Below are 20780 nucleotides of genomic sequence, written 5' to 3' on the forward strand. Positions count from 1 at the left end.
GCTTCTCGTTTTCTTTGTAATTGCAGTATTACCAAATAAATTGTTCATCAATATATGTTTACGGAAATACAATTATTGAAATAACAATCTCAACTTCAAGATAAAGCAATAAATAAACAAAATATGGGTTAATCATTTTTATACAATCTGTCTGGGAAATCCATTGATAAATATTTACAGATTTTCGGGAACTTGAATTTGTTATATACGATTTTCGGCCCCATCGACTGACAGCACTGCCAGCGCCGCTGATCGGCGATCGTTAACTGGACTTTCGGTTTCGGCCGTGCATTTTCAGTTCGTCTCGGGACTTCTAAGCGATCGGTTTGCTTTTGTGTTAGCTCCGCCGCGCCAGCTGAAATTAAAAAATTGTATCTCGAAAATCGCAGCGAGTTTGTTCGTTTTTTTTCGACTGGCATACGGAAGCGGCTAACGCAGAATCCGGGAAAAAAGCAGACGAGGAACAGTGCTCCTTCGTTAATTTTATAAATAAATATTTAAGAGCCACATTCACGATCTTGAATATAATTTATTTTACAAAAAAGCCAAATGCCGCGTATCTGCTTAATGTCAGCGCGAAAACTCAATTCAATTTATTGTTTGTGATTGCCAATTTGACATAATTGTGTTTTGATTTATTTGTGTGCCAGAGGAGGCATCTTCAAATAAGGCAAATATAATCTGGCCACGATTATCTCCGATTTTCTTCTACCGCATTGAACTCGCGGGTCAGTTGGAATTTGCTTGCCGAGTGTAAGTCGCATGCAAATACTGTTAATTAATAGCAATTATTTATGAATTGAATGTGTGTCAAGCGACGTGAGACATTTCCTAGTGCATTAATCTTGCTCGAAATCCCATAACCGATCCTGTCTAGGAGTTACATGTCACTTGTGGACGCAATTTGCATTTTATGGTGCGGCTAACTAAGTTGTCTTGCGAAGTGTCTTTCATTTATGTGCCTTAACTGCCAAACAATGCCATAAACGGATTAAGAATTAATTATCGTGTGAACTTTCAAACAATGTTGTTAAATACTTGTAGATCAATATAAGTAGTTTTTCATGTATAATTAATTAGATTGATAAGCTTAGGAATTATCAAGACACAATTATATTTTATTTGCATATTTGATTATTACTTAGGAGTGTTTTCTTTGAATCTAGTGTAATCAAAGCAAACTCTTTTCTCTTCGAGATCTCTTTAGCCTTTTATAAACTTTATTTTAATCTTAAATAATTTTTACCCTAGATAAGCCATTCATTTTAATGCCTTGCCCATTTTTATATCAACACATTAGGTGAATATGCTAATTTTATGACGTTATCACCATCACGCATTTGTTTAAATAATGTGACAAAAGCGGAAAACGCAGCTAATTTGAATAACTTTATTAATACTTTCCATTGTTTTTTGCCTTGCTGGGAAAGCAATTTCGCAAGGGCTTAAGTTACTTGTTTTTTATTCTGCATTTTGACACATATCGCTCGACAGGTGCGCAATCGAAATTGGAAGTTTGGGGCACGATCCGTCCAAGTGCGATCGTGCCTTCCTGCCTATCATAATCTCCGTACAAATATTATTGTGGAAAATGCCACCGAGGGGGGAAGTTTGCCGGTGGCGCATGTCCAACGAGTCTCATGTTTTTCCTTCGCCTTGCTAATTAACCAAAGTCATTTGCATAAATTACGCAGCTAACGGTAACTGGGTTTATGTCTTTTGTCTGGCTAAGTCCCCCCAACAAAGTCTGGGGTCACCGTGAGCTTTGCGGGGATATGGGCAACGGGACCACGGGACTACGGGGCACGTGTGGGCGTGGCCTTCGCCCCCTTGCAGCTGCAAAGCAATTAGCAAAAGACACACCAGCAAATTGAGCGCCGCTGTCGAGTTTTTCCTTTGCCTTTTTTGGGTCTTTGCAATTGTTATTGAAATGAGTTTTCGCATTTGAAGTTGAACTTGCCTGCGAGCCCTGTGCAGTAAAAAAGAACTATAACCCGAATATTGATGGATGAATTATTACTCAATCACTGTAAATGTTGAATGTTATGGGATATCAGATAAATTTAATATTATAAATAGGCATTTAATAAAAATATTTATTGAATTTTATGCAAATAAAAACAGTTTACCAGTTTCAAGAGCTTGATTAGATAAAAATTATCAAATAAATATTATAACATTTTTAATCCTTAACAGTAGTAAAGTTATATTTTGCCAATATCCATTAAATCATATATTTTTCTCTGGGTATTTTAAAGGGGTGTTGGAGTGCAGGGGTTTCGAGATGTCAAACTGTCGATGTTTAACATGTTGCATAGTTTTCGCTTTTCATCTCAGACTTTGTTAGGGAAGCAACGCAACAACAAAGGCCAACAGCATTCCTTTAATTGGACTGAAAGTAGAGTGTAAACAAAAAGCTGCGATCGACCGACCCGTGGCCCCTTTTAGCCCCCCCGATCCCCCAACTCCGCTGACCACCTCGCTCCCAGCTTGTTGATCTTGTTAAAAAGTAAAAACATTTTCAGAGATAGAGGGGCGGGAACGTCAAAAGTAAACGAGATACAAACTCCGGGCAAATGTGTCATGATTTTGCATATTAAAGACAGCGACACAATATCAACAGAAGAAATAAAACAGCATGTGAAATATACTATCAAATGGCCTGCCTGCGACACACTATTAACATTTGGCTGTGCTGGCCGTGATTTTTCTACCCATCTCGGCTGTCTTGGCTGTCGTGGGAAAAACGACGACGAACCCGTCAGCCAGAACAATAAACAAAGCGGGGGAATGAATGAAATGTGTAACCCCGACCCCCCCCCTTCGCCCCACGGCAAATATTTGGCAATCCATCAGATAGATATATTCGATAATCTTCCGTTATGTTCGGTTATTGAACCCCAGAGCTGCGTGAAAACTGTGGCAGCGGTGGGTGGCTTTCCTCCTTGATTTTCCCCCATTTTCACACAATTCCCTAGGTGCGATCATCTAGTGCAGTTTTCCCGAGATCTAAGGCATTTTGCGGCCCATCTCGGCTGTCCAGATAATGTTAATAAAAGCAGCGCTGAAAGCGTTTGCAACAGCAACAAATTGGAAAATTCGAGTTTTCCTCGGGCCGCCATAAAAAAATTCACAGTTTCCAAACAATTTCTCGTTGTTGGGGGATCTCCTCGGCAGGCGGCGTTAAGCTCTTAGTTTATCTCTTTATAAGAACTTGAGGAGCGGCCCCGATTACACAAAACATAAATAAAAACGCATGCTAAAGTGGCAGCTGTTTGGAATTGCACAAAAAAATGTTTAAAAAAAAGAGGGAAAGGCCGAGGCATTTAATTAACATTTAAATGGCTGGTTGTCGGAGAAGTTGTTAATTTAAATTACAGCGCTGCCCGAATAACATCGAAAGATGATCAATTTACACGCCATTGAACACGAGTAAACAGATTCGAGAACCGAGGAGTATCCGAAAATAACGTACCATTTCCATAATGATTGCGTTAATTAAGTAATTGGTGCAGTTTCAGTCATGCCTCCTTGCATGATTTATTTTCGAAATGCAAAATTGTTATTAATAAAACGGAATGGGGGGCATTTCTGGTGATTTTTCCCCAACAACTATTTCCTACGACAACCAAAACATGTCAAATAGAAATGAGACACAGGCAATGTTGCTGGGGAGCAAGCTTGTAGAGTCAGAAAACAGGATGAATTCGATATAAAGTATTTTTGTATTACCTGTATGAAAATAGAACTTCAATTGTATTTTAGATTCCTCTTACAAATGTTTTTATTTATTTATTTTGATTTTAAATATAACTTATAAACATCATTCACTTTTATTTTGAACGAATCTCAATACTTTACATATATAAAAAAAGAATTTCAATTGTATTTTAGTTTTCTCTTGCAAATGTTTTTATTTATTTATTTTGATTTTAAATATAAATCATAAATATCATTCACTTTTATTTTGAACGTTTCTCATTTATTTGCTAAGATCTTTATTTTTTTTTGGACACTGATTCATAGTTCGAGGAGCTTAAGATTAGATTACCTCATATCAAGATCCCACCGTATCCCACAGCTTCCCCAAATTGCCTGATACATTTGTGCTTGTACGCATCTCTGGTGATTCATTGGCCATAGCTCATGTCTGGGTCAGCTCACAGTTGCAGATACATATACAGATATATATATATATAGTTTCTACGGATACTCCCACCGAGTCCGTGTCTTGTCAGGGTGACAGAAATAAAGTTGACACTTTTCCGCCGAGGAGGCTGCAGCCGTTTCCCTACTCTTTCCGCGCCCCTAGAAGTATTTAGCCCGTGATTTATGTGCTGGGAAAACGAATCAATAACATTTAACACACACTAATTTCTGGACCTACAGCATACAGAGGAAGGAGAATTTATGAATAAATTCCAGCTAAACTGCAACCGCGACCCGAACGATCGTTCATAAATAATTTCTAAGGCATCGCCATCTATTAATTACAAATATATCAAAATATATCCGCCGATCGGTTGTGGGCTGGCTTTAGGTATATATATACATATATAATATATCTATATCTCCACCTTTTCGGGTTCAGACGAACGCCGCGCGATTTGATTTATCTCCGGGCTGACCGTTTTTGGCAATCCAGCAAGGTCAAGGCGAGTTGTCAACGCGGCTTAGATTTCAGCGGAATCAAGTTGTTTTTCCCTCTGCTTGGATCTCTTTAACTCTTTGGCTTCATTTTGTGTTGTTTTTTTTTTTTTTTTTTTTTGGTTTGTCTGTCTGCAGTCTCGATTAAGTTTGTGGCGGCGCCCGAAAACCTTTTTACCATTTTTTGCGATTTTGCATTTCTCGGAACTTTTGCAGAGTTATGACAACTGGTTGGTTGGGGGTTGGGTCTGACATTTGGCAGTCATTTGAGTGGCAGTCGAGCCCAAGGGGCCTTCAGGGTTTCACTTACTAAGCGGCTTAAAACCACACCTGATTGATACTGCCCCAGCTCCTTTGCTGCGCCACAAGTTGCATCCGAGAAAAGGGTCGGACTTGCCACATTTTCCCCACTTTACTCGCATACAATTTCTCAATTCCCAATCTTTGGCTGGTGTTTTTTAATTAGCACATCAAATGTTAATGACGACTCCGGATGGCTGTCATTTGAACCCATCAAAAGTTCTTCGGAGTTTTTCAATTGCGTGTACACTGAGAGAAAAATTGTGTACAGCTTAAATAACTACATGAAAAAGAACCATAGTGTTTGTTTGACTTAAATGTTAGGCATGCCTAAAATCAATTTTATATTAAATTACTATGCTTGCTTCATATGAATGAAAATCTTAAAAAATAGAGTGAACCGTTTAGTAACAGTGTAAAGTTATTAAAAATTAAAAAATAAGACCAAACACATGTTAGATCCACTTTAATGAGCTGGGCGTTCGAAATCGTAAATTCAAGTGGCAGCAATGAATATTAATAAGCTCACTGAGCAATTGCAGTAATGGCTTTTTTATATGTTAGGGTGGTGCAAGTGGTGCGGGTGGTGCGTCCCTGACAAATGAGATGCCACTGCTCCACAATCCCGCAGTGCGTGAAATTTTGAAAAATGCCCCTGAACAAAGCCAAAATTAATGCACTTTTCGCTTCCGGCTTCGGTTCACTCCACTTTGCTTCACGTTTTGGCAGCTCCTGCCGGTTAACTGTTAACGCGTTTACTTTTCTTTTTGTTTGCCCTGTGATTTATCAGCCAGCCACAAAAAAAAACAAAAATAAGAATAATAATCACAGTCACCGTCATCATCGTCGGCTGTGCTGAACAAATTGCCTTTGTCCCTGGGCTGAAAAAATTCGAACCGAACTTGGAAGTGTTGGCCACTCGACCGTGAAAACCGTTGGCCCCATCAAGAACTGGGTTCGAAAAACCATCTCACTTCCTTAACACCTTTTCAAGATGCCTTAAGTGCCTGAGAAATCAATAACATACGTACTCATCTTTATAATAGTTTTATTAGAGCAGGAAAATCTTTTAAAATGGCAATCGAAGTAATGTTCCAATCAGTTTTACTTGCGAACAGTGCATCTTGGTTGCGTGGTGATCCTGCGGCTCAGTTCGGAATCTAGTTAAAACGTTTATGCTACCTTTCAATTACCCGATGATGGACAGACAGGTCGGCGCTCCGTCGGACAAAGGAATCGCTAATGAGGGCCGTCTTGCTGGATCCGTCTTATTGCTTACATTAAGCGAGGCGTGCAAAATGCCTAGGAATTTGAATGAGAACGAAAGTGAATGTAGTCGGGCGGAGGATGGGGTTTTCGCAATGAAGAAACAAGTTCAGCACTTAATAAAGTCAGGCTCTTTTCTTTTTTACTTCATTTGCAGTGCCATCGGGCGAATTGAGATAGCGGGACATCACCGTCGAGATGCCAGAAGTGACTTACCCCACCTTCTTCCTGCTGCTCTGCTGCACAATCCTGCTGCTGGGAGCAGCGGCGTCAGGTGCACAGAGTGGCGGACTCAACGCCACTAGTCCGCACCAGAACCGAACCCATCGAGGACATGGTCACGGCCATCGAACGCGTCATCAGGGTAACTACTTGCCCACAAATCTCAGGCAGCAGCGGAGACTACAGTCGCTAAATCAGGCAAAATCGGATGTGGAGCTGCTGCCCGGGGTCACCATGCAGGAGGTCACCCGATTACGGCGGGTTCAGCCACATAATCCCTATAATAGAGTGCAGACACGACGCCTCCACCAGTCGCGAACCCCCTCCGAATGGGACTATAATACTTATAATATCCTCACCAACACGTTCGGTCCTCCTCCACCGCCGATGCCGTCGTCATCGAGAGCCGGAAAGGGCGAGGACAACACCCAGGATGTGGAGTTCATCGGGGTGAGGGAGCGGGGCAGGGGCTACTCCTTCGTGCCTTCGGTCAGCACCACCGCACCACCGCCGAATCTGAATAGGAGATCTGCGAGTCCCGGCTTTGGCAGCAGCCTGGGCACCATTCCTCCACTGGTTCCAGCCAGAAGGGGCTACGACTATTCAACGACAACTCCCGTGCCAGCGAACAGCTTCACCACCGAGAATCCCTTCGAGACGAACCTGATTGGCAGGGGCTACCCCACGGATCCCAAGGAAATGGAAAGGTAAGGAAAATGCTTCTAAACTTCACTGAAATTGGTTAATGAAAACATTGCTAACAATTCAATGTTTTTGTATTGCTAAGGAATAGAGTAAAATATAAAAGGTCAAGTAAAAAGTAATCCATTATTTGAAGAATAGATGGCTCCGTTTTTTGCAAATAAGGACGAAGGATTTTATGAGACGGGTATCATGAAATTACCATCAAAATGGCAATCGATTGTAGAAAAAAAATGGTGCTTATTTGAAATAAATCGGTTAAAATAGCTTTGAATTTTATATACAAATAATGGATTTTTACTTGACCTATTATAATAAATAAGTAAGTAATGGGTTTCAATGCAAATCTGGTCTTGGTATAACTGTCAAATAATAGAACTATTTTTTAGATGTTTATAGTGAACGAAACTTTTCCATTGGCTATTATTACAGAATTTGGTACAAGAATTTTACCTGCTCATCTAAAATACTAAACCAATTTCCTGGATAACTAAAACAAATCCTCTCGGCAGCCTCAGTATCCTATCTAAATTAACCAATTAAACGGCACCCGAACCCAGGCTAAACCCAATCGATAGCCTTGCCATCTTCGGTTCACTGAGCCATGGCTAAGAGTAATGGTTTTGGGTCACACCCCTGGGATAGATGAAGCCGGCGATCTTTTCGTCGGCATTTGGGCGGGCGTGTCCGATTGCATTTATCAGAGGCTCAAGTCGGCGGTTCAAGGTTGTTGCAGCCATAAATATGACCGAAAAGCCGGGCCAGATTTACCTTTGGCCCAAGATCGGCCAAGCTTATCGCGGCGCACATAAATTATTTAAATATTATGACACGCCGGGCTTTCAATGTCAGCAGCTGCGCTTCGCGGCTAATTCGAGCCCAGTTGGACCAGTCCGGACCAAATGCCAGCCAACCGGCTGGAAATTAGCCCCAAGGCCAAGTGGCCGTGATTTTTCCAGCCAGCACTTCAATTGTCGTGTGTCAATTGCAGCGAATCAATGAGCGTGCCTTTGTGATCGAAGCAATGGCAATTGCAATTGCAGCTACTTAAGTGTAACAAGTCGATCTTCAGTTAGATATCGATTGTCTTCGCCCCCTTTAGCTCTTTTTTTTTCCAGCGATCTGGCCAAGATCGTGGTGGCATTGACTCGAAAAGGCAGGCTGTCGCCCGCGATGGTCGTCGTCTTTAAGGTAATGAACTTTAACGAGTTTTCAATTGCCAGTGCGGATGTTTTCTAATTGGAATTAATGCGACTCTTCTTAAGGGCACACAGGCACGCCACTGAAATCCGACGCCTTTGCATCTGCCACGCGGGAACACGCCGCGTATGCGCAATCTGCGATCGACACAGGCAACATGATGCTGGTGCTGCAGTTGCAAATTATGACACTTTTTGATTTATGCAGCAACTGCCAAAATCACGCCGCAAGGCAAACTCACAGCCAGCATCATCAGTCATTGGACAGTGGCTTGAAAATGTTGGGAAAAATAGTTTAATATACTTCAGATTACAAAAAATATCATTAACAGACTAATTTGACATGACTGAAGGTAATTAATAGTGTAAATTCAGGATTAGCTTAAAACAAGTTTGGTTTTACAAGGAAATAAACTTATAAATTAATTAAAAACTAATTCCTTCTGGGCTGAAATACCACTTAATTTATTTTCTATTATTACAATTATTTTTTTAGTGTACCAAAAGTACAAATCTGCAATTGTGCGGCACTATTTTCCACAGTGATTGCCTCAATACGTAGGCGCTGTTGCCTTGCCCATTTGTTTTTCTATTTATCTAAGCGCTGCACGTGCAGCTCCAAGATACTTTAACTGCAACTGCAAGTGGCAAGTTGCAACAGAGCATATGGAAATGACTTCTCGAATGGATTGGCTTCGCTTGGAGATATTCACACGCCGCCATCAGCACATAAATCCCCCTCCTTCCTCCGATCGAACCTGGTTAATGGCCGGTGCAACGATTCAATTGCGGTTACAGACTCCGTGTTAATCAGCGTCATATGCGCCGATTTGCGGATAAAAGTGAACTTAAGTCGTTTTCCGCTCCTTTGGCTCTAAGCACACTGAAATAAAATTAGTTTTCAATTCATTGAATTTGGCAGTTTATGTAATTAGTAGCTAATAACATTATTTAAAGGAAATTTTTAATTTAAATTATTTTTCTTTTTTGCTGAAATCATGTTCAGCGCATATAATTATAAGGGTTTTTAAATTTGTTGAACTCCAAACTGTTTTTTTTTATTATATTAAAATTCAAATCCATTTTTTCCGGTGCACCACACTACTCGAGGCGAGGGAAATTAAGTTTTTAATTATCCACGCCGTGTTGTAACTCTACTCGTATATGCAAAAGCCAAAACATTTGAACCAACCGAAAATTTGTGGTACGGGGTCCGGTGTTTGGCTTCTGTTTGATAAATTCAATTGATGTCTGCACTGTGCATGTTTTGGCCAATTTGTTGTTGCTGCCGTGGCAGTTGCAGTTGCATGTGTCCGACACTTGATTGATGTCTGTTTCTTTTCGCTGTTGGGGCAGCGCGTATTGATTGACTTTTGATTTGACTCCGCCGTTGCACCATCGATGGATTGGGGGGAGTGATCTGAGACGCGAGCCAATGAATTAATTATAGATTCCGGACTCCACATTCGAGGAGGTGTTGATTCGGGGAGGGTGCACCTACTCCAGTGGGCGTGTCTCGCTTAAATGCCACTTGCAACTCGAACGGAGCTACACGTATCTTACAGATATCTCCAATCCACTAGCACCAATATCGAAAACAAAGCAGGGCCTTGACTTCAATCAGCCGCAACAATAAAAGCCAGGCAACAATTGGCAAATGCACAATCAAATGAGACAAGAGTCAGCGCGGAGTTATGTGCACTTCAAGCTGCTCTGTGACCCCAGACTGAGCCACAAACTGCACTCGAAAAATATTTAAAAAAAAAGGAATTATGTACATTTAAAATAATCTTGTTTAAAGCATAAATTTTTAGGAACATTTTGAGATTAAATCAAAGTATTAAACTTTGGGAAAACATTCTTTTTTAACACAGCTTCAGTGGTCTCGAACCCACAAGAGCTTAAATTTGGCAGCCGGATTGATTTATTAAATGTGAAAAAGGAGTACCGTGTTTCAGGGCCATAAAATTTATGTTATATTTTTTTATGAGTGTGCGTCTTAGACGGCGGCCCAAACGCAGCTGGATGCGAAGTCAGGGATCGAGTCCGCCGCCGCCGCCTGCAAATTGCTTGTCAACAATCGACTTTGGCTCCGAAGCCCGAACTCCAGTCTGCGATAATTATGGACACAAAAGGGGGGAAAACAGGGGGGGCGGGTGACGAATGATTTGATATGCTGCGCTTGGAAAAACTGCACTTAGAATGCGGCTGGGCCTGTGAAAATTCGTTAACATTTTGCACCGTGAAGCATTGTGCTCAATGGCTACGCCTACGCGTGCCCAGAAAAAAAAATACAAAAAATCCCGAAGACTCGAAACATTAAAGCCGAACTCGGAGCCACAAGCTGTGGGCTTATCTGAAGTCCAAGTCATGCCATCGGGCTAAGAAACCTTGGCCCAGGCAGAAGCTCGTTAAATGAGTTTTTCTCGGGACTCATCAGGGGAAACTTGGCAGAGGGTTTACTCCTACTCTGTGCAAAAAATAAAAAGAAAAACATAAGCAACTTGTGCACGTGCTCATCAAAAATCAGCGGAGAACACGACATGATACGACATCAATTGAACAAATTGCTTGACAAATGCAAATCGTTGATTTGCCATCTCAATATTCGTTTTAATTAAGATGGATTTCTCATTTAAGCCGGCGCTGTAAACTTTATGGGCCCCCATGGAAAACTTGCTATTGAAAGGTTTATGGCTGCCTGCACAAATTGGTGACCCCGTTTCCCCCATCAGTCATGGTCAGTGTCACCATAAATGGATCAGGCTGGGCACCTTTTATAAGTGTGTCTCGGGAATTGTCAAATTTATTTGGTCCAAAGGTCGGACAAAACATATTTGTTACACTTTCCCTCAAGTATTTGTTGGGGTATCACTTTACCAGTTGAGTTATTTACCCACGACTTGAGACCCTATTCAAATGAACCCCAAATAATTAATGATTGTGCCGAGAGGAAATTGAATTAATTATCAGACAAAAACTTTCATTTACAAAGGTTGTTAAAAGTATTAAAAGTGCATTTGCACAAGAAACAAATCCAATTTAAGATCTATAGTTTCCTAGATAAATGCAAACCATTCAGAAATACCTATCACACCTCTTGCCATAAACTACAAAGAAAATTTATTAAATGGATATGCAAATCACACTTTATGGTCTGAATTTACGCCTATTGTCTGCTTCTCTGTCTACGCCATGCAATTAGTGAGTTTTTCATATAAACATGAGTAAGTCGCTTGAAACACGAATTGGACGGGGGGACAGTAGACTGCGGACTGCGGACTGTGAACAGTGGACACTGGTCGGATGGACAGCCCGTCACAATGGAACTGCATCGGCTGAGCGGTAATTTGCAAATCACGCAGCTTCGCATCTCAAGCTGGAAATTGGGTTAATGCAATGCTGGGGGGGATTGCGACCGAGTCCGAGTTGGAGACCGAAAGCAGTTCCCTGAGCCCCAGACAGATTACATGGAAACCCGTTCGGGGAGTCGCCGCGGAGGAAGGGGGGTCACGGCTTTTGTCTTCCAGCCAGTACAAAATACAAAAGACAACAAAACTGCGAGCGCCACACACGAGCTCCAACCAAAAAGTCAGGCAGAAACATGACGCACAAAATTCCAGCCGTACATGCACTACACTTTAAAAAATATCGCTTACGGAGAATTTTTAATAGCTGTTGAAAACTGAGTCATGAACAAACATTTTTTTTAAGATTCAGAGAAGTCCAAATATTTTTTTATGAGTTAAATGCTTGAAGATATAATTCCCAAATTTTTAAATTTGTATTCTTCTTAAGAAGTCATATCAATCATTCTTTTATGAGTTTAATGTTTGAAGATATAGTTCCCGAAATATTTAAATTTGTATTCTTCTTATGACTTCATATCTGTTGATTCACTCATCAAGCATCAATCAGTCAAAGCTGAATTAAATCAAATCATTGCACAAATACCCAAAAAAATTATCATGTGAATAATTTGCTTTTTCTGTTCTTGAACCACATTCAAATTAAAATCGTATTATCAAGTAATGAAACTAATAAATTTTTAATTAAAGCTTATTTATAAAAATTCCTAATTAAAGATTCCCCTAATTAGCATATGATGTTTATGATTTTCCCTAAGTGTATCGAATAAGGCAGCTAGCCTGGCAAGGAGAGCAAACGAGACACGCCATTTGGCTTACTTAATTATGTTGCAATTGGATACCAAGCGGTGCAACATACTACCTGGGATTGGGATTCGGATTGGGAGTGGGATTGGAAATGGGTTTGGGATTGGGTTCGGGACTGGAGTCGAGTGGATAGGATCGGGTGCTGGCGCTGCACTTGCTCGACTGAAGGCGTGGGCCACAAGATTCGTTGGAAAATATATCTTCATCTCGGTCATTTCGGCAGCAGCTTCTTTGGGTTTCCCGAACCAACGGAGGGCTTTCAAAATCGGTTACGGCCTTTTCACTCGTCGTTGCGCGATTCGGATCTCAATTTCAGCATTAACATTAAGAGCAAGATATCACAAAGGCAGCCGAGAATGGGGTATGTTAATTTGATGAAAATTTGTGTGCGTTTGCCGTTCGGTTGCGCTTTTGTTGGCAGTTCATCGGAAAGACCAAAAGCCGACGAAGAGGTGGAAATACGTACAGCAAGGCAACGTTGAAAAAAAAATGGAAATCGTGCACGCCTCTTGCATTTCTCTGGCCTTTTCTTCGGCTTTTTCGGTGTATTGGGGGTTTTGGAGAAGGGCAGAGGCTCAGCAGCAGCAGCAGCAGCTCACGTTGCCACTAATCGGATTTTCGGCCACGGCTCGACACGGCCGTTGTTTAAACAAGTTTGGGGCATTAATCATGATTTACACACCGACACACACTCTCAATCACATTTACACTTTGGCAGCAGAGGCTGCAGGGCCCCCGAAGAAAAAAGGGCCTCGAATTAGTGGGGGATTTCGACTCCACAAAGGCACAAACGAAAAACAAAAATCGAAAAAAAAGAAAAAAATAAAAAAGGGGAGGGACGCATTGACAGGCCACGAGATCGCTTATCGCGCGATTATGTTGTACGGAAAACTCGAGGGGCCGGGCGGCCACTGAACCCCACTTTCTGGGGCCTCGACCATCTTCCATATAATCAGCTCAGATTACCACAAAATAGTGCTCCATCTTCATCGCCGAAACCCCACTTTCGGCTCCATTGCAACTGCAACTCGTACTCCGTCTGACACTTGCGGCAATTTTCTTTTCACTTTTCGCAACGAATTCTTTCTGCGTCTTTTATTGCATAATCTGGCCAAGAGTGCAAGACAAATTTACTGCCAAATTAGAACTGGCTGGCTGCGGTTAGCCGTGACTGGCGATTTCTGCCACGAATTCTTAGAGTAGAATTCAAATGCATATGCACTTCAGCAGGAGGTTCGTTGATCAGATAAATATATATTTTGTTTGTATTGCAAAAAAGTATTTTTATTGCTAATATTTATTTCATTTATAATATACATATATTTCATTCTTTTCTTATAACTTTAAAATACACAAAATAAATAAGTAGAAAAATATTTTTCTTCGGAAAATATATTCCAGTTGTACAGCATTTTTTCTCCAAATATTGAATTTTCCTTGGCGTAGACCAACATATGGTGGCTAACAAATGATGGCCATATATTATCCCGATCTAGAAAAGTCCAATCTGATGTGCTGCTGACAAGTACTTCAAAGCAATGAAGGAATTCCAGCAGAGCTCGCCTTTTTGGATGAGGAAGTGGCGGCCGTGATGGGCCTTCTTCCCCGGGGAATCGCCGTCTGGCTGGCAGGGATTTCCCTCCTCCGGCCTGGGTATTTGTCCAGTCGCATATTGGATTTCCACTCCAGTCGTCGCTGAGTGCTGTAATAATTCTCTACGCAAAAGGAGGAACAAAACCGAAAGCGGTGGAGCTGCTGCTTCGGCTGCTCATTTTAGTTGCACTTGCCGGCCGTGGACATGACTGAAATATTATTAGAAACGGCGAGGCAGTGCGTCGTCGTCGTCGTCGACTTTGTGGCATCTTCCTGGGAGCCGTGGTCACATGGGCGTAGCATTTTACGCTAAGTAAGAATCCAAATAAAGCTGGGGCAGCTGGACCAGGAAGCACGTCTAAAAATGTTCGCCTCTCCGGCCGCATCTTCTTCTGCGGCTGAGGCTTCTTTCTTTCTTTCTTTGCTGCTGTCGTTGTCGTGGTTGTTCCTCCTGTTCTGTTCTATTCTGTGTTGTTCTTCTTGTCGTTGTTGTCGTCGTGGTCGTGTTTCAAGGTGCACTCAAAAAAAAAACTGACAAAATACCTTTTGAAATGCTAGATAAATCATGATTTGGTCATGCCATTAAAAAATAATAAAAATATTACGTTCTTAAATACACTTTTTCTGTTTTTAATTTAATCAGGTAGAGTAGATTGGTTTGGTTCTTTCAATTTAACATTTTATGTTCGCTCTCTTCTTGTTAGTGTTTTTTAACTTATTTGGAATAAACTTTGAAAGTTTTTCTTTCAGCTTAGTAAAATGCAAGGAGGATGGATAGTGGGTGAGTGCATCCAACTCGCCTAATGATGCAGTGCAGCCCGCTCGTTCTGGAATTGTGCATTCATTGGTCGGGCCAATTTAAATTCTAATTCCATGTAGCAAATCAGATTAGCTGCCCAGTTGGCCGACCGACCGACCACAAATGGCCCGAACAGTTAGCCAGAGCGGACCGCACTTGAGCCGCCTTTTTGGCCAGGCTTGGAGCCAGCCAGCCTTCTGGCTTTGCTCTTGGTCTTGGCCTGGCCCAAAACCGTTTTCACTCCTCCATCGCAGACGCGGCCGTAAAAAATCATTTTACGACTGTGGCAACAATATTTTTATGATTTTATAAATTTATTTCACATTTTCATTTGGAAACCAGATACACGGAGGTGGACTTGCACTTTTCCCCGGCATATCTAAGCCGTTTAAGGGGGGAAATACAATTAGAAGGCCTGAAATGAGGGCTATCTTTGGGAGTGGATTGCAAGTAGGGTATTAAATGAATCTTAGCGATTCTTTTTGCATGCTATTAGGTAGTTATTGAGCAATAAAAATCAGTCAAATTTTTTGAAAAATATTGTAATTAAGTCCATTTATGATCAATTATGTGGAGTCGTGTTTTTAGGGAGGGACTTTGCGCCGTGCAGTCTCCAGGTCCAGGATCACGACTTAAACAAAAAACAGCAACTGGGCTTTAAACTTAAAGGTACAGCGCACACCATGAATTATTCCATATTTGAAAAAATTATTTTTCCATTAAAAAATTTGAAGTTAAAAAAAAATTTCAAAAAAAACGTTTTTTTTTCGACTTTGTTTGTAAAAAAAACATGTTTTAACCAACAAATATGAAAAACGGTTATATTCATGGTGTGGAGAATTTAATTTCAAACATAACGCAAAAAACCGCATTCGATTAAAATAAAATCTCTGACCTGTACATTGCACGGCGACTTTGAAAACACGACTTTTCAGGAAAAGCGTTTAAAGTTTACTTATGTGCATGTCCGCCATATGACACACCCTCACTAAATTGCGTATAACTTTGAAAATAAGTACCGGACGGCTTTATGCTTTTAAAGGCTTATTCCCAGACATATTTAGAGTACATTAACCCAAAAAAAAATTTTCGAAAAAAAAAAAATTTCTAATTGTATTTCCCCCTTAAAGCCGTTAAGTGTCGCCAAGTTTTTGTGGCTTAGGTTTTTACTATTCGCTTTAACTGTTTTTTAAATGCATTCACGTTGCAGTTGTAAAGATTGACAAAATGCAAACTGGTTTCCGAAATGACCCAATCTCGAAAGAGCTCAATAAAAATGATTTAAATCGGGTTTAACATTATTAAAAGACTCTTTATAATGCCAAACCATCTAACCGGGGTTTCATTTCGGCTAAAAGCCACTTCATCTGCCTAATTTGTTCAATCATAAAAGAATTGTAGACAAAGGAAATTACGAGCTTATAATTTTAATAAATTACGATTCCCATCACGAGGTTTAATAAGATTCCCAAGGTTTGTCTTATTTCGAACACAATTAAATGTTGAAAGATTAAGCATATAAAAAGGAGTTTAATTAAAAGTTAACTTTAGTGAAGGGAATAATATTTTGACACCTTATTAACATTTGAGTTTATGAGACTTCAGCCAAGGATATATTATATGTTCACAAAGTGCAGGAGCTGAATGATACAAAATTAAATTAAAACTGGTCTCCCTGCTTGACAACAAGTAATAAAAATGTTAATTTAAATTCTACTCTTACGGGCTTATATAATTTTAAAGGAAGTGAATTTCTTTTCATTAAGTTTATAATCCTCCTTCAGTTAACTTATTCGAGACATCGCAAATGAATCATCATCTTGAGAGGGCTCATTCCCCCCAGATTTTTATGAATTTCGAGCTCTATCCATTTATTAGCCAAGGGTCCATCCACACACACTCCATTAAGCCCACACACCCGCTCGGGGTCACCTCTTGGCCTGCAGCCATCGATGGCTCATTAATTTCTGCGTGGCGGCCAATGAAAATAAATCGTAAATCAATAAACCGCGTAAGAAACTTTGGCCCGTGTTCCGAATCCCCACCTCCCCCATTTTTTACTGCCTTTCCTTAAGTGCATCTTTTGGGTCTCTCCTTCGCGACTGACCAATATTTCGCTCGATGCGTTTCTTGTTAAATTTAACAGTTTTCATTTTGTGATTAATTGGCCCGCTTGCATTTTATTTCTGGTGGCAGCTGCTCCTCGTCTGTCCCCCAAAAAGGCAATTTTGATTGATGCTTTTATAATTTTATGGCTCCGTCGAGGGAAACCCTTGGACTTAACTGGGATTCAACTTCTTCCGCAGCCAAAGAAGAACACTAAGGTCTAGCCACAGGTGTTCAGCCTTTGTGCAATTAAAAATTCAAATTTAATTTTAGCCTAAACGTTTCTAAACAAAGCAATGAAGCCATTCACAAACACACATGCATGCGATTTACACTTTGTCTGGCGCTGTCTGGCGCAGCGGGATATATACAATGCAACGGTGGGCGAGGGGGCGGGCTGAATCGGCTTGGGGTCGGGGTGCATCTTCTGCATATACACAGAACAAAAAATTAAACACTTTAAAGCTTGCATGATTTTAAGAAAATAGTTTTACACACCAGCAGCTAAAATTTATTATTGAAAATAACATCAAATCGTTTTAGAGTTTCGAATGGAATTGTTGACTATGATTACCTATTTTATTGATACGTAATAATATTTTATAAACATTTATGACACGTTGTTTAAATGTATTGATCCGATTTTTTAAACTTTTTAATGTGTATTGAACCCGCTCGGAGATTTATGCAGCCAGCGGATTGGAGATGGAAATGGGAATGAGCATTTCATGTTGCACTTTGTTGGCACAGTTTCTTCTTTTCGAGCGGAGACTTCCGCATTTTGTTGGCCGTTCTTGTTATTGTTTTCGGTCGGGGCAGTATCTTTACCCGATTCCGTTGCCGTTTGTTTGGCGCCCTTAACGCTGAGAATGCTGGCGCATAAATAACGTGAGAATTATGGTACAAGAGAAGCCAGTTACAGCAAACAGAAAAAGAACAGGGCATAAATATGCATGCGCGGCAATAAAGAAATTGGTAAATGTCCCGGTCGCAGGACCATTGTGGCCAACTGTGTGCCACTTTCCGCTTTTGAATCGAAGCGAATTTCGGCTTTGGCCAGCAAAAGGCCAGCGATCGCGGCAGTCAGTCGTCACTCAGTGGCCACGTCACGCGCTCGCAATTGTTTTTGGCCCGCATTGCCAATTACGACACCATCAGCAACCAGCAAGAGCAACGGCAACAGCAGCAGCAACAACAACTGCAACAACAGCAACTGCTGCAACATGAAGTGCACAGCAGCAACACCAAACATCAGCGTTTATTCGAAAACTCTCAGCCTGCCAATTTATGGATGCACCTCGCTTTTGGGCCAGTTGCCTCTTTTTTTTTGGCAACCAAAATCAAAAAACCGCTTATTATCAGCGTTTTTTATGTTTGACTGCTTGGGGCCAAAGGTCTTAGGAGCATTGGTACTTTAGGTTTTGGTTGGGTTTGGGAAGCACTCGTTTGTACAAGAAATCGGACATAAAGTTGTGGGATGTTGGGTGTGTTTTTCTGCTGTGCGGAACATAAAGTGTGTAAAGCAATAAACTTGCGGTTTAGGTGAAATTTTTCTTCTTTAATGAGCTTTCCAGTACTCCTTGAATAATGGGATTTTAAAGCTGTTTGGTAATGGGTATTTTAAACCAAACATTTCAATAATAAAACTCATATATAATCATAATCATACACCCAATAGTATATTTAAATAATGTTTAAAAAGCTTGTATAAAGCTATTGACAATTAAATACACACGAATAAAGATTTTTTTCTCATGTTGAAAATGTTTCTTAAATTGGATTACAACTAAACAAAATGTCCATGTGATATTTCTGTCGACGGTTTGACAAGCACTCCAATTGGTTTGACAGCCACTGAGCTGTCGGTTGCGTGAACTGGAGCACTTGGTTGCCAGTTTCTACCTGGTCACCTGGTTGCTGCTCCTCCAAATGCTCGAAACAAATGACATCGCTGCAAGTCATCGGTTGGGAGTGTGTCGTGTTTGTCATCGCAGATACCGAAACACGCTCATATCGCTCCAGTCCATTGGCGTTTCCAGACACTTGTGACAATTGCCCAGATCCCACTCCCAAACACAACCTGTTGGTCGGTCGGCCGCTCTGTCGTTATGACAGTAATTGGCGGCCGTCGTCTGGAAAAGTCAGTTTCACTTTTGCCGATGATGAGCCGCTGATTTGGGTCAGACACTCCGCTTTAATCCAATATTCACACCTCGCTCTGGTTTTCCTTGTACTTCTTTTCAGGCGGCACATTTGCGTGCAGCAGCGAACGGTGACGATGCCCGTGAAGCGGACGGAGGTCTACACCCGCCCCACCTGGAAGCACGTTCCCACCCCCTGTCAGCCGCCCACCTTCAACGGCCAGGTGTGCACCAAGGTTCAGGTGGTCCACGAGCAGGCCTATAGGGACGTCATCGATCACAAGACCGCCCAGCAGATGACCTACGACTGCTGCGCGGGTTGGAGCCGAGAAAATTCGAAGGCGGATGCGTGCATGAAACGTAAGCAAGAAATATATTTCTTACAAAATAAATTCAAATCCAAAGTAATTATAGAAGTTCTAAAGTCTTTACAACAGATATGAATGTAAAATTGCGTATACGCCTTGTTGAACAGATTAAAGTATTTATAACTAGAACTTCAGACTTTAGTTGTAAAATATAAAAAAAGAGAAAACAAGGTCTTTAAATTCATGATTTTAAATAATTTTAAAAATAAATAGGAACCTATTCTGAAACAGTTCTCTTATAAAATGATTACAAACAAATATTTTCAGCTATTTGCTCCACGCGCTGTCAAAATGGAGGTAATTGTACGGCTCCGAATACCTGCAGTTGTCCATCTGGTTACACAGGACGTCACTGCGAACAGGATGTGAACGAATGCCACACGGAGAAGCCCTGTGATCAGCAGTGCGTTAATACTCCGGGATCCTACTTCTGCCGCTGTCGCCAGGGATTCGTCCTGCAACCGGATCAGCAGAGCTGCAAGAAGGTGTCCTCCCACGCAGACGACGCCTTCGAGGCTCGAGATCTGGAGAACGACATCGACGACACGGATGCCGAGGTGGTCACGCGGCTCCAGAAGATCGAAAGGTCCTTGGCCAACGAGCGGATTCACACCAACGAGCTGCAAAAGTCACTTCAGGCTACTTACAGTGTGGTGGACACACTCAAGAGTCGGCTGAGCACGCTGGTAAGGATTATTCTTTTAATTTGTGGCATGCAGATATCCAATGATTTTTATTTAATACCTTTTTATATTGTTAACAACAGGAAAAACAGACTCAGGATGTCAGTCGACTGCAGACGAATCTGTACAAAACAGAATCGCGGACCAACAAGCTGGAGGGGATGCTCAATCTCCTGCTGAAGTGCCGGAACGGTCCCAATGCCAACTGCCCCTAAACAGAACTGCATTTCCCTACGCTATTATTAAATGTTAGTTAACTTAATTGACCACTCTGTTCACGTGTAGCTGCTCCTGCTTGTAAGCCATTCCCGAATGCGAGTCGAGTGTCTCCGTAGTCTCTAGAACCAGCCCTCGGATCGGGCTATTAGTACTTAAGCGAACGTGTCATAAATGTATCGAGATCTGAAGTTATAGCCATAAGCGCACCACCGCACTATGCACCGCCCAAAGTGGGTGGTGCACCGATTAATTTCTGCATGTATCTGTATATAATTTTAATGTATATGAGAAATCACTGCACAAATAAATGCATTTTCTGATTCAAAATTTATTGTGTAATTTCGCATGCTTTTTTTTTAC

General features: G+C 41.2%; 1 protein-coding gene across 1 annotated transcript; it reads left to right on the top strand.

Moving 5' to 3' along the window:
• The first annotated feature begins 311 nt into the window (after nucleotides 1-311).
• On the top strand, nucleotides 312-20747 carry LOC108096350 (protein HEG homolog 1). The gene is made up of 5 exons (XM_017197899.1): nucleotides 312-753; nucleotides 6371-7142; nucleotides 19254-19510; nucleotides 19786-20204; nucleotides 20285-20747. The coding sequence occupies exons 2-5, from the start codon at nucleotides 6412-6414 to the stop codon at nucleotides 20414-20416; spliced, it is 1539 nt and encodes a 512-aa protein (XP_017053388.1). The 5' UTR covers nucleotides 312-753; nucleotides 6371-6411; the 3' UTR covers nucleotides 20417-20747.
• Nucleotides 20748-20780: the final 33 nt, after the last annotated feature.

The sequence above is a fragment of the Drosophila ficusphila genome, unplaced genomic scaffold (assembly GCF_018152265.1).
Source record: "Drosophila ficusphila isolate 14025-0441.05 unplaced genomic scaffold, ASM1815226v1 contig_106, whole genome shotgun sequence".
Taxonomy (NCBI): Eukaryota; Metazoa; Arthropoda; class Insecta; order Diptera; family Drosophilidae; genus Drosophila; species Drosophila ficusphila.

Excerpts from the sequence above, each read along its gene's own strand:
- LOC108096350 (XM_017197899.1), top strand. The coding sequence starts at position 6,412 with ATGCCAGAAGTGACTTACCCCACCTTCTTCCTGCTGCTCTGCTGCACA. Across the intron at positions 7,143-19,253 it reads GATCCCAAGGAAATGGAAAG|GCGGCACATTTGCGTGCAGC; the intron begins GTAAGGAAAATG and ends ACTTCTTTTCAG. Across the intron at positions 20,205-20,284 it reads AGAGTCGGCTGAGCACGCTG|GAAAAACAGACTCAGGATGT; the intron begins GTAAGGATTATT and ends TGTTAACAACAG.